Source organism: Balearica regulorum, chromosome 1 (genome assembly GCF_011004875.1).
Source record: "Balearica regulorum gibbericeps isolate bBalReg1 chromosome 1, bBalReg1.pri, whole genome shotgun sequence".
NCBI classification, from domain to species: Eukaryota; Metazoa; Chordata; class Aves; order Gruiformes; family Gruidae; genus Balearica; species Balearica regulorum.
The window spans coordinates 32379214-32392723 of NC_046184.1; the positions used below are offsets into that span (position 1 = coordinate 32379214).

General features: G+C 37.2%; 1 protein-coding gene across 6 annotated transcripts in view; it reads left to right on the top strand.

Moving 5' to 3' along the window:
- Nucleotides 1-13510, top strand: part of CNTN1 (contactin 1) — a 265155-nt gene that overhangs the window by 225615 nt on the left and 26030 nt on the right. For all 6 annotated transcript variants that reach the window (XM_075744721.1, XM_075744711.1, XM_075744701.1 and 3 more), the window contains 3 exons: nucleotides 1227-1297; nucleotides 6623-6857; nucleotides 10403-10506. In XM_075744721.1, coding sequence (XP_075600836.1) covers nucleotides 1227-1297; nucleotides 6623-6857; nucleotides 10403-10506 — 410 coding nt within the window. The remainder of the gene's footprint in view (nucleotides 1-1226; nucleotides 1298-6622; nucleotides 6858-10402; nucleotides 10507-13510) is intronic.

Consider the following 13510-nt stretch of genomic DNA (forward strand, 5'->3'; position numbering starts at 1 on the left):
GTCAAGTACTATGTTCAAGCTTCCTCTGAAATTGTCATGATATATATGTTTAGTCTCATTCTCCACTAATTTGTTTTCTGAAAGGCCAGAAATAAATAAGACAAACCATGCACTGAACGCTGATTTCAATTTCAAATTTGCTGTTACATATTTTTATCCTTTCTGAAAACATTAATTCTTCTCTGCTTTGTATTTCTCCTCAGCTGACCCTCAGAGAAGGCCTTAGCAAACATCTTACTCAAATAGTGCGAGAGCACTTAGGAACTATCCCCTTATGATCTTGTGACATTTACTTATTAGTGGAGAAAATGCCTGATCATATAAGATTTTTTAACACAAAAAACATATTCATGTAGATAGGGCATGTAGTTAATGCATGACCACCTGGGGCATGTTTAATGCACTGTAGGTAGGCCATCATTTCCTAAGTTTCAGTGGTACTTTCTGTGTCCTCAGTATTGAGTGACAGCAAATAAATACATGAACACCATAGAGGATAGCAATAGAATAATCACACTTAGTGCAGAGTCTTACAGAAATGAGAATATAGGAATGATTTGTAATGGAGTCCTTGAGAGTATCCTGCTTTACCACTCAGCTGTGTACCAATGATAGATCGACTGATTTTATTTCATTTCACAGAATAGCAGTATAAAATGCAATTAGTAAATTACTAAGTCCTATGCCAGCTTCACTTGTGAACATCTACCCATTCGGAACATGCCAATCAAGTAGATATGTGCCACTAATCTAGAATAGGATTAGATGCCAGTGCTTCAAAGATCTATCCATGGGTTTAACCTTACACATTGTGAGTAAATCCGTTGAAGTAGATGGAACTGATCACAGTCTGTTGAGGTGCAAGTCCTGGGTGCTTTGCCCCTTGGCATACCGACATCTGAGAAAACGCCAGAACACAGTGCTTCTCTTAAGACGTATGAGGAGTGTTCCATTTCTGAATAGTCAATTAAATATTTGTAGAGAATATGGTTAAAAAGAAGAATGATTGCTAACTATGGTTAGAACTGGCATGGTTCCTGCAGCAGTAGCTATACATTAGTCTTGGCAAGACCACAGCCTCTCACAGCTATTACAGACTATCATTATTTTAATTGTGTGTGCCACGTGTGCTCATTGGCCCTGCTGGTAAAAAGAAAAGTAAATAGTGATATTTTTACTGACTGCATGGTTTGTAGTCATTTTTCTTGTCTCTTTTATTTTTCTAGCTCCTAATGTGGCTCCTTCTGATGTCGGAGGAGGGGGTGGAAGCAATCGAGAACTGACAATAACATGGATGGTAGGTATTGCACTGAGATGGCATGGAATCTGTATTTCCTTGTATCTGATGTTGCTCCTCCTGAAATTTGTGGATGGTTTGTCACTGGCTCCTGTGAGAGTAGGGTTTGTAAACAGTATATAAGTCTTCAGACTTTTCTCATAAAAATGTGTAAAAAGGAATGAGGAATTTTAGATGTTTCTGTATTGGACATGTCTCAAATATGATCTAAAACATTTTCTGCATATGTTTCAAGGAGATTGAAGCGCATTCTGACTATGATAATGCATTGGCATAACTGCATTTGAAAATCCGTCATAATGTATTTTTCTTCGAGGCTTTTTTTAAGCTACAATCTGAATAGCATGCAGGTTTGCTTACTACAAATAAAAGTATAATGTCTTAATTATGACTTTAATGTGCTTTGCACAGATTTACAGGCATTATTAAAAAAACCCATACATTACCATTCCATAAACAAGCCTGTCATAATTGCTAACTGGAATTTTAAGGAAATTCTTGTATATTAACATTTTATAAGTTTTATTTTATGCTAATATGACTGTTAACACAAAATAATGTCACCTCATTGCCACAATTTAGCCATTCATTGATATCCACCTACTGATGATGATGATGTTCTTTTCCTCCAAGCCATTACTTTTTCTTTAGTGATTATGTATTAAGCAAAATAAAGAAAGGGAAAAGGGACGGAGATAAAATGTTAATCACAAAAATAATGGAATGAAAAGTTCAAAATATTACAATGTTACCAAAACAGCTATTCACTAAGCAAAGTCTTTTGAAAATTTCATCTCTCTCAGGTACTGTAGGTATTGAGTCCATGATATTTTGTCTTCAAAAAGTATTGTATATATAGCTATACATATATATATAAATGCTGTCTTCATTCTGATATTGAAGCAACAGCTTTTAAAATTTACCTGTACTGTGGGGAAAAAAAAGATTTTGAAAACAGGGAAGAAGGGAAAAGAGACAAGAAGACAGGAAGAAAGCAAAACCCAGAACAAGACAGGACACGAATATATAAGCAAAGTTATTATGTAGACAAAACTTGGATGGAAGAGAGAGTTGAAGTCTTCTGAAGGGTATTTGGGAAAGCTAGGGAGGAGAAATAAAGAAAAAAAAAAAAAAAAAAAAAGGCTATCTGATTCATGTCAGAGCCATCAGTATCCAGCAAAAACAGAGTTACAGAAGCATTACCTCTGGCAAAGAAAGATAATTAAATGTTATTCTTGAAAAAACTACCAAGTTTATCTTGCTATTGACCTCTCTGTTCACCTTCATAAGGCTATGAGGCACATAAGGCACGTTATGCCATTTGTGTCTTTTGGGGAATAGTTTCTTTTAGATGTAGCAGCTTATTTGCATCTATGAAGAGTGCTTTTTCTCATGGGTAGTAATATAAAGATGACATAATTCCAACAGCAACTTTGCCATTGTTGTATAGGGGTCCTCCTTATGAATGTACAAATTTTAATCCATATGCATATTTTCTTCTTATTGTACTGAAGGTTGATCATACCTCTTTGGAAAAGTTCTCAAGTATGACACAGAAATAGTCCGGCATATGTTTGGGCTAACAGATTTAGGTTTTCCTGGTTTGGTTTCATTTTTATTTTTTAATTCATTTAAAAATATTTATTCAGTCTTCCTAAGAATTTTAGTAATGAATTTACCTAAAGAATAAATTTCTAAGTTTCTGAAAAAGGAAGATCCACACTTCTGTTAAAATATATTGAAAAGGTTATTTCTTAGTTCCACTAACAATAGGTTAGGAAGTAGATGTGCCCTAATTGGTTTGATTCTGATCTTTCTTTATTTCTGAAGAGAAAAGTTGGGTGGCTGTACAAGACCTAGATTATTTTATTATTTCTTCACAAGTGCTGTCTTATAAAAAGTTAAACTACGGAGCGATTTCTTGCATTGCCTGTAAAGACCCATACTCGTGGCATTTTCAATACAGTGAAAACTTGGCTGTGACCAAACTAAAAAAGGAAAATTATAACCAGGAGAATAGTGACTAATGCAAGATCTGAAGTACAAGATCATTTCAGTCTTTCCTATACACCCAAGTAGATTTATATTCCAATTATTTCTCTTACCTAATATGCTTTTTACATCTGTTCTGTAATGAGTAGCTCATTTAGTCAGACAAATTAAGCATGTCTTCAAATATTTACTTCCCAAGAATCTTCCATACTATGTCTAGCAAGTGTTTATGAATAGATGCATTAGATTTACGGAGCCTGTCTGACAGACAACAGTATATCTATCTGTAAGGCTAAGATAAAGGTGTATATTGATTTCCCCAAATGTGCTGACATTTGCATATGCTACTCAAAATAGTCCTTAATTAAGAAGAGAAGAACAAAATGTATGGCAGGTTCACATGTTGCTGCCAACCCCCTTTCAGCTTTTCCTGTGATTCATAAGCCCAGGTTGAATGAGACAGCCAGAGATGCAATCAAAGCTATTCTGAGTCTTGTTTTGAAAGAAGAACTGAGAAAGAGAGCTAGGAGTGGCATGCCCGTTCTTCCTCATTTTCCCCATTTGTCTTTCCCTCTTCTGTTTTGTTTTTCAAAGTTTTTAGTGGAAACTACAAACTATTCAGCAACTTATGCCTACTTATTATGTGCAGCCATTGGAGGGCAAGCTGCTTTTACCATTTTATTTAAGACTTTCCAGAATATAATTTTTAATTGCTAGTCCTGGCTTTCTGAAGTTTGCTCTGGCTGAAAATCATTCTGAGACTAGGGCCACATCCAGGCTGCTTACTTAGGCATATGAGATAGGGTTCTGGTTTATTTTAAGCAGCTACGTGCAATGATAGATTCAGAAAACGAGCTATCGAAGGTCACCCAGTCCGTGAAATCTACTTTTGAATTGTGAGGTTGCCTATGAAACTTAGGTACATGAAGGTGATGTTAGCTCTTCTGGGAAACTAGGTATCCAGTTTTCACCTGATGACCAGGCAGACCTTAGGTGGAAAACAAGCTAAGTTTATACCTCCTCCAATAGGTACCCTCAGAATATGTCTGACACACAAAAAATTAAGCATATAAAATAGGTTATCCAGTGGGGGTTTTTTCATACTGATTTGTAGTTAAAGTCTTCAACTGGTGTCTTGTGGTTAGCATCACAACTAGAGACCAAATATTCATCTCCTTTTTCACATGAGGGGTTTCTTGAATGTTATCTCTTAGCAGTCATCTTAATTACCAATTACAATTGTCATTCATGTGTTCTCAGAAGTCATGTTGTAGGTGGATGGGTATCTTCCCACTGTCTAAAGCTCCATTATAATTCAGATTTAACATATATCAGCATTTCATCTGTGTTCTCCAGAAAACCCAAAGTTGTTACGTATGTAGACACCTGCAGTCAGCTGCATCAGTCAGTTGTCTTCTGCAACATGGAGTCATGGTTAGACTACCCACCCAGAAAGCAAGAGGCACTCAGTCCAGATCATTGTCCATACATATCCCATGTTCTAGAAGGGTGCCCTAACCCTAGTCGTGGTGTGCTGAGACCACTTTCCACTTTTTCATTGAATTGAGCCACTGTTCTGCTGGAGATGCAGGTAAGTATGGGGGAAAAAAAAGAACAGCAAGCAAGAGGAAACCTACTGGTTACTGAACTCTGCAGGTGGTAAATCCTGTTGGATTCTGGACCTTACTCCCACAGCCAGTTTTTGCTTGTATCTAGTGATGGTCTCATGCTGAAGCACTGGTGTCTAAGGAGCTTCATCTAGAGCCAGCTTTCTGCCCTTGACCGTCTGAAGGCTGCCTGCTTTTAATATTGCTGTATTGTTGTTCTTGTGACTCTAGCACTGATATTGCAGAGTGCAGCAACAGAGAAAATGGGATACAATGGGATCCGATAGCTAGCATACCCAGGGCAGGGGTCAGTTGACCTTAAGCTGAGTAAAGTCAGAAGTCCCAGTCTTTGGTCTGATTCTGTATATTTCTCTTGGAAGCTTTATCATGAAGAAAAGAAGTTCCATCATTGTTCATATGGCCTTATCAGACATTTTTTTCAAATTTTGAGTTCTGACATCTGTGTTTGCCTTAATTTCTTTCTTGTTATGTTATGTATAATAGTGTTCTAATCCATGTATTATGTTTCTGAAGTCAAATGTTTCTATTGTTCAAAAAATTCAGTGAGTTTTCTTCCTCAGAGAATCTTTGCAGTGTCATTCTAGCTTCAAAATATATGAGCTAGTTTGTGGCTATTTTTCTACTATTAACATCTAAGCTTCATAAATCCTTGCTCAGAATATCTCCATACATGTTGACTGAAGTGCTACAGTAGAGGGCAGACACCTAAGGAGAATAATTACTCTCTGTTGCACTGCTGTAGGACCTCAAGATAAGCTCTTTCATCTCTGTATGGGAAAAGGTGATGCAGGAAGTTTATTTTCAAAGAATGCTTCTGGTCAGCCTTCAGATGCACTGATGAATGACATGATTTTGGCCCATTGAGTGCACTGTCTAACAATTGTGGTAAAGGCTTTGTGGATTGAGAAGGGAAAAATGAAGCAAAATTAATTACAGCAGATGGTCTTCCGTAATTTTATGGTTTTCAGTATTCCTAGGCATAGGAAATCAGCTATGGTTTTAAGAAATATTTTGGATAGGTACCTTTAATGCTCATGCTGAAAGTGGGAGTCATTTCACTTAAACTTTTACCAGTTAGAAGCTAGGTAGATGGTCTAAACCAGCAACTGGATCCTCTCTATCGTCAGTGAAAAGTTGTAGGATAAATCATTCTTTGAATGAGTGTCCATGTCTCTTCATCAGATGTTGCCTAGGTGACCAGCTTTAGGCAGATCAAGATAATTTAGGCCAGCCACATAAATTTTCTCTTCTCTCTGTTTTGCAAGAATATCTGTCTCTACACATGCACATGGACCCATACACTTGCGTAGAGTGTCTGTGTTACATATCCACTATCACTTGCTCCTTAAGAAAGCCCTTTTTGCTAGCTGTGGTACACAGTCATTCTTGGTTTCTTTCTGTAGGAGATGCCATGATGTGTCTCTGATGTTGTACTGAGTTTGGATGAGGAACAAGATCTTAAAATGTTTTGGTAGCAGATAGGCTAGTATTACAGATCTGCTAATGAAGATGGTGTATTTTTAAAGGAAGATGCTGCATTTTTAAAGAGGGTAGGAGCAAACCGTAGAAGCAAACCAGAAGAAAATGGAATTTTAGTTCAGTGTTTTTACAATGCACATATGCTTTCTGTATTATAAATATTTCATTAGAGATCCATTTGTTTAGTTGGCTACAAAAAGTAATGTTTTATCTTTTGCCTCTTTAGCCTTTGTCAAGAGAATACCACTATGGCAATAACTTTGGTTATATAGTGGCTTTCAAGCCATTTGGTGAGAAGGAATGGAGAAGAGTTACAGTTACTAATCCTGAAATTGGCCGGTACGTCCACAAGGATGAATCAATGCCACCTTCGACCCAGTACCAAGTAAAAGTGAAAGCTTTTAACAACAAAGGGGACGGACCATTCAGTCTCACTGCTGTCATTTATTCAGCACAAGATGGTGAGTAGAGGTTCCAGATAAGTTTTACGCTGAGGGCCCAGATCAGCACCACCACCATCAGGAGAGACAACCTGGTCCTTGACGCTGATTAACAGAGCAGCACCTGCCTTCAGCAAGGAGGGTGTGTATTTGCTCACACAAAGCACTTGCAGTTGTTCTGAATAAACAACTGCAGACTGCTTTCTGTGTGATGCAGAGCAGTTGGTTGTACTTGCTGTCCATGAGCAATACACAGTAAAAAAAGAAACTCTGATCTTCATATTGGTCGCCTAAAACATTTAGATTGTTATCCAGCAATGTCTCTGTGATCTCAATACATGTATTTGACATATGTGTCATTTTTTTCTGCTTAATGGACCACATTAAGGCCTATTATTCTAGTACATAACTATCAGAATTTAGCCCAAAATTGTGAAGGAATGATAGTTCAGTTCTATCTAGTTATATTTCTAGCACATTTAGAGTCTAATATAAATTATCCCTGCCACATTCTTTATTCTGGTTTGGATGTTAGAGCTATCAAGTGAATAATTTAATGAAAACCTCTTTGACATTTCACCAAAATCCTTTTCTTAATTCTTACTGGAATTATTTCACATGCTGTGATCTTTGTGATTGAAGTTTAAATGACATTTCCAAACAGCAGGAGAGAGAAAGTATTAGAAGAAGGTTTATCTTAAATCAGAAGAAATATATACAACATCCTAATTGCAACATAATCATTCAAGCCTGTTTTAAAAAAATGCGGTTCATTAATTTCTGCCAGAAACCCACAGAAGAATTGCTCGTATTTTTCTTTCCATAGAGCAGAATCTCCTTCACAAAGTCAACAGATCCAGACCAAAGAGCCAAGAGGAGGGATATGATAACAAGGCCACATTCTCACACTTCCGACTCTGTTCTTTACTCTGTGTACTCTATGGGAGATTTATGTTCATGATTCCCAGTAGGACTAATGGGAACTTTGCACACAAATCGCCCACACACAGAGAAAAGATGAAATAGTTCTTTTGTTTCTTACAATAATTCAGGATTCAAGCTAGCAACACTTAGCTATCTGAAGAGGTTACTACTAATCCTTTTTCTCAGAAAAGCGTACCTTAGGATATCGTTTTCAACAGCTGCTACAGCAACAGAATGGTTGTTTCTGCAGTTGTATAAGTGAGTTAGTAAATAGCTATGGTGTAATAAAAGCTGTATCTGCCAAAAAACCATTTCAGTACCCATCCTTTCTCAGAGACATTATCGACAGCTGACTGATACGCTCCCATGTGTTTATATTAGGATTATACTAGTCACGTCAGGGATGGGAGTGTGTTTGTCTAGCTTTCTAAGTTCACAGACATGGCAGAGCCTGGTAGCTCCAAAAGATAGACAAAGAGCAAATGTGCAGTAGTGCCAGCTTCCAGATAAAGAACTCGCTTCAGTAGCTGCTTATGTTCTAGCAAATCCAGACACTTGATAGAAACACTTGATAGAAACACTTGTGCTTAAATGATGCCAGATCCAGGCAGCAAAAGGAATAGAACCTCAGTGAGCCTACTTATTTTCTTTGACTTCAAGCACAAGAGTTACCAAAACAGACAGATTCAGGGTGCTCCAAAGCTTCCCAGTAGTGCTCACAGCTCCTGTGCAGAGCTATGACCCTGATTACTGACCATATCAAAGCCAGGAACTTCAGGGTGGGCTAGAAGTAATTTTTCTAATAGGTGTAATGAAAGTTATTCCAAAGAACGTTCTGCAGAGTTTTCTGCTGGCATCAGGACTTGTAGAAAGTCACCTCAGTATCTTGTAGCATGCTCACTGGCTCCCAGCCTTAACTTTGTATAGTTAGCTTAGAAGATAATTGTGTGATGACCACTGTTTTCAGTGAAGAGAACATGTGAGGCCCACTTGATTGCTTCTTTTATTGGTAGAATTACTGAATTAGAAGTCTAGAGAAAAGCAGCTGATGTCATCTTTCTGGCTCAAGAGACACTGCAAAATATTTATAGAACATAAATGCCAAATAGGGATATAAATTATTTGGAGCTCATAAACAAGCATAAGCAGATGAAATATTGTTTAGAGTATTGTATCAGCAAAATCCCTGACAGTTGGAACTTTTCAATGTGAAACATTTTGGCAAATTCTGTAACTGATACAACAGATAAGAGTCTGACAGTGATTTGGGAATAGATTAGATGATCACATCTCTCTGACCTGTGCTTCTGTACCTCTGAATCAGCAAGTGATATTACTACTGTCAGACAGCACAACTTCTCAAAGGTATTAGTGAGATTTTAAAGCAAAATGGTCATACAATATTCCATATGGACATGTATAAATATACATACATAAATATGACAGCATTTCCACTAAGTTGTGTATTTTGTAATATATGGATGTGTGTCTAGTTGTAACTGTGGGCATCTTTATTCACTTTAGTGACTGGGGAATTTCTGTGTTCCCACATGTTTTAAGCCAAGTTCCATATCTGACAACTACTAGTCATACCTGCCATTGCTAGTAGTGAGTAATGATTGCTAGTAATGAGTTCATAGGCCTCTTGCTTATCTAAATTCCTGTCATTGTGAAAACAATTTTGCAATAATGTATCATTTTTTAATTATACATTTGCATTATTAACAGTCATTGAAAGACAATTACAAAAGGTAACTTTGCATATAAGAGTATTTTGTTACCTAGGATACTTTTCATGAGAGATGTAACTGTTTTTTGTCTTAACAGTGGCTGTTTTGATGCATAGTTGACTGGATGCCCAGTTAGAAGATTAAGTGTATGAAAACTTTCCTCAGCTCAGGCTGCCTTGCCTGTCTGTTGCAACTTGTTTCAAAAGATTCGCGACAGAGAACTGTTCTTAGCTTGGAAAACTTTTATCTTTTATAGGCATTGCTAAATGTATGCCTTTTTAAATTTTTTACTTCACTTAAAATGCAAGTGACAGTGAAATCAACAGCTTCTTATAATTAAACTAGAACTTAACATTCTAAGTCTGAATGAAAGCATATCACATTATAATGGTCTGTATTCTGCACTGGCTTTGTGATGTATGCCTAATAGAAGGATGCTCTTGGATTATTTCACGCTTATGTCCAAGTTTATGTGTGCCACTGGCCAGCTCTATATCTAGTATCTAGTCTCATAAAATCTTTGTATCATCATGACTAAGTGGCATGCACATGAATATTTGTGTGTACCTATCTTAAAAAATCTGATTTGCATAATCTGTGAGTCTTTAGGAAAAGATCACTGGATGCTTCATTCTATTTATCAAAGCCTATTTTTGATTTACACAAATTTCAGTATGGAATCTGTTGAAGTATAAAAATACATAGTCTGAACCAAGTAATAGAATCATTGCTTTGTTTTTATAGAGGCATTTCCCATGCAGATCATCACTGAATTTAAAGTTTGCTCAAGCAAAAACAGATTAAAGACTAGCACGCTTGGCCCCTGATACCAAGAAAATAACACAAAATACAAGCAAGTATAACAATATCACTGGATGAGATTGGATGTTTAACATGTGTTTCATCTTCCAGCCCCAACTGAAATACCTACAGATGTGAGTGTAAAAGTTTTGTCATCTTCTGAAATGTCTGTTTCTTGGCACCATGTTTCTGATAAATCTGTGGAAGGATATCAGGTGAGTTTAGAGGTGACACTGTGTATCTTCTCATTCATTTAATTTCAGTAGTTACATGCAAGTATAATTCCTACCTTAGCATTCTATCTTAGGGTTTACTTCTCTTTAGGTGTTGTTTGCTGTACAGATTTCACATCCTAAGAAACAGATTATTTTTGGCACTATGTACTTCATTACTAAAACATATTAACAAGTGTATGTGCTCACTATTCAACTGAAAAAAGGCATCATTATTTCATAAAAGAATCTTGTCTCTTTATGTTATGTAATTGAATGCCTATCGCTGCCTTCTCAAAAGATATCAAGATCAAGTTTTAGGTGTAATTGTCAACATGGATATGAAATTGTAACTAATTCATGGCCCATTTAAATTCTCAGCAGTTTTTAATATAATTCACCCACAAATCCTATAGTAAGTGGGACTACTTGACAAATGCCCAGAATCCAGTATAACAGAGACAGTGCTATTGTGCAAGATAACAAAATTTTGTTTATGGTTTCTATTCTCCATGTGAAAAAGAGCTTTGAGGTGTGTTCATCTGGTCCAAGACTAAGTGGTACTACCAGCAAAAATTGTTCTTGTCCATTTAGAAAGATGACAACGGCCACAGGGTGGGTGCCACCAGAATTGGCCACGTAGCACTCCAGCAGGGAAGCCTTAACATCATCCACGCACAGGGGATGCTGACAAACTCTGCCGTGTACAGCCGGCTCACTTTGGCTGCACTCCAGAATAGGCATTTGGGCCTTGGTTAGTAACTTGCTTTGTGATTTAAGTTGTCGGCTACTTGATGGTAGCTTCTATGTTTGAAAATGAGCACATACAAATGTGGAATAACTTCATACAATGTATTTTTATAACTGAAATCTATGAATAAATGTTCTTTTAATTAGCAGTAATTTTTCTCTATTTCCTGATATCTGTTTCTGTCTCCATGAGATTTATGTAATACTTTGGGGATACTGTAACAAGATCATAGCAAAGATCTCAATAGGAACTAGCATAGTGTCCCATATAAAGCTTGTACGCACATAAAGTTTTAAAATCACAAGCAGAGGACATTCCCATAGGCAAGTCACTTTTCGCCTTTTTTTTTTAGTTTTACTTTATTTTACATGAAGCCATCTGAGTTGCTGTCAGGGGACATCAGGGGAAGAAGGCAGGGGAGAGGATTCAGCAGGAAAGAACAGGTTGCACGGGAAAGTCAAAAGAAAAAAGGAAAAAAGAAAGAAGTTTGGAGGATGTTTGGGCTGAAAAGAGAGTAACTGCTGTTCTGACGAAAGGTGGGAATGTGTGGAGAGCTCTGTTACACAGAATATAGATGTGCAGGGTGTGGCCTTGTTTTGATAGCTGGAGTGTAACTTCGTCTGCTTATTCCTACAGAAGTACTACACTTCCACGAATCCAGTGTGAACTGGGTGGCTTGAATATGTACAGTGAACCGGGGGATTAGAATATGAATTTCTTCTCTTTTTTTTTTCTCTTTTTCTAAAGTAACCTTCTAGTTACCAGGAATGTGGAAAAAAGTTCCCATTTGGCTACGCAATAAACAGACCGATAGGCATGAATTACTGCCCCATGGAGCTCAGTAAGGTGTTACTTCTGAGATCTTTTTCTCTAGAGCAAACACCAGCTCTTATTCTAGTAGAGGGGAAAGCAGCAAAGGGCAAGCCTGTGCTTCTACACTGAAGGCAAAAAGAAAGTCTTGTTCTCCTGAAGATCAGATCTCCCATCAGTCCTGAAGAAGGCATAGGACAGGACAAAAATAGAGAGGACTCCTCTGAAAGGTCAAGGCCACAGATTACTTTTGTGAATTTATAATGCAAGTTGGGGGAGAAGGAGCACTCAGACTACATTATAAAATTCCAGTGAATATGTCTATGAGGCTCTGTCTCTGTTGGCATCAAGAAATATTCCAGGGGTTTTTTATAATTACTGCTCAGCTGCAACACAGGTTATCAAAGTCCCTCATTCACCAGAACACCTTCTCAGTTTCATTTTGGTCTTTATTATTACCTGAAAATTGCATAACTGACCTTTTAAATGCTAGAGTTTAAGAGGTGGGAGTACCCTGAGCAAAGTATCTGAAGGTATTTCACCTGTGACACAGCACTTTTCGCACCAGGAGGAGTCAGATTTTCATGACACTAATGCATACTGTCAGGATGACTGCTCTCATGGTGATGAGTGTGAGCTGATACATTTTGCCATTACAGAGGAGTATCCTCAGCTCACACTTTAAAGAAGAGATAAAGTATGAAAACTATCTCCATCCAAGTAGAGAATTTAAGATTTATGAGTTTTTACAATTGCCTGCTAAAAGCCACAGCTCTTCAGTGCATGCACCAAAGACACTATCCATATTTCCTGCTCCTTCTATGCAATAGATAAATGTTCATTTTATTAAACAAATTTATCACTACTCACCACCATTGTCCCTTGTTTACTGAAATATGCTATTAGTAATCTTTCTTAAAATGAGTAAAGTATCTCTTTTATGTCTCTCCTATGTAAAACTTCTATGAATATGAGAGCTGTTGTTTAATGACACTTACAGAAACAACTTCTGATGTATTTCAGTATATTAAAATTTGAATAGAGAAGAGTGTTTTTCCCTGATTTCAGCACAGAGGGCTGTACATATTCATGATGGCTAAGGCATTCCTTCCCACAGATCACTGCTGGCTTATCTCCTACAACAAACTCTAGAGCTGGGGTGAAATACCCTCTTGTTTCCCCTGGGGATTCATTTCCTATGGATTACTCTAACAAGGTAAATGCAGAGCACCAGGAAAAAACAGCCAGTCTGAGCTCTTTAAGAAAAAGAGAGAGGGCCTACTGAACAAAGTGGGGAAATGTGACTTCTTGAAGCAATGGGGCATTTAATTCTAGATTTCACTTCCACAGAGGCACGAGAGTGAAAGAAATTTCCAAGTTATTTCAAGAGACTTTTAAATTATTTAATAGTGAGAAGAGAAATGCAGGAATAGCGTAAGGAAGATA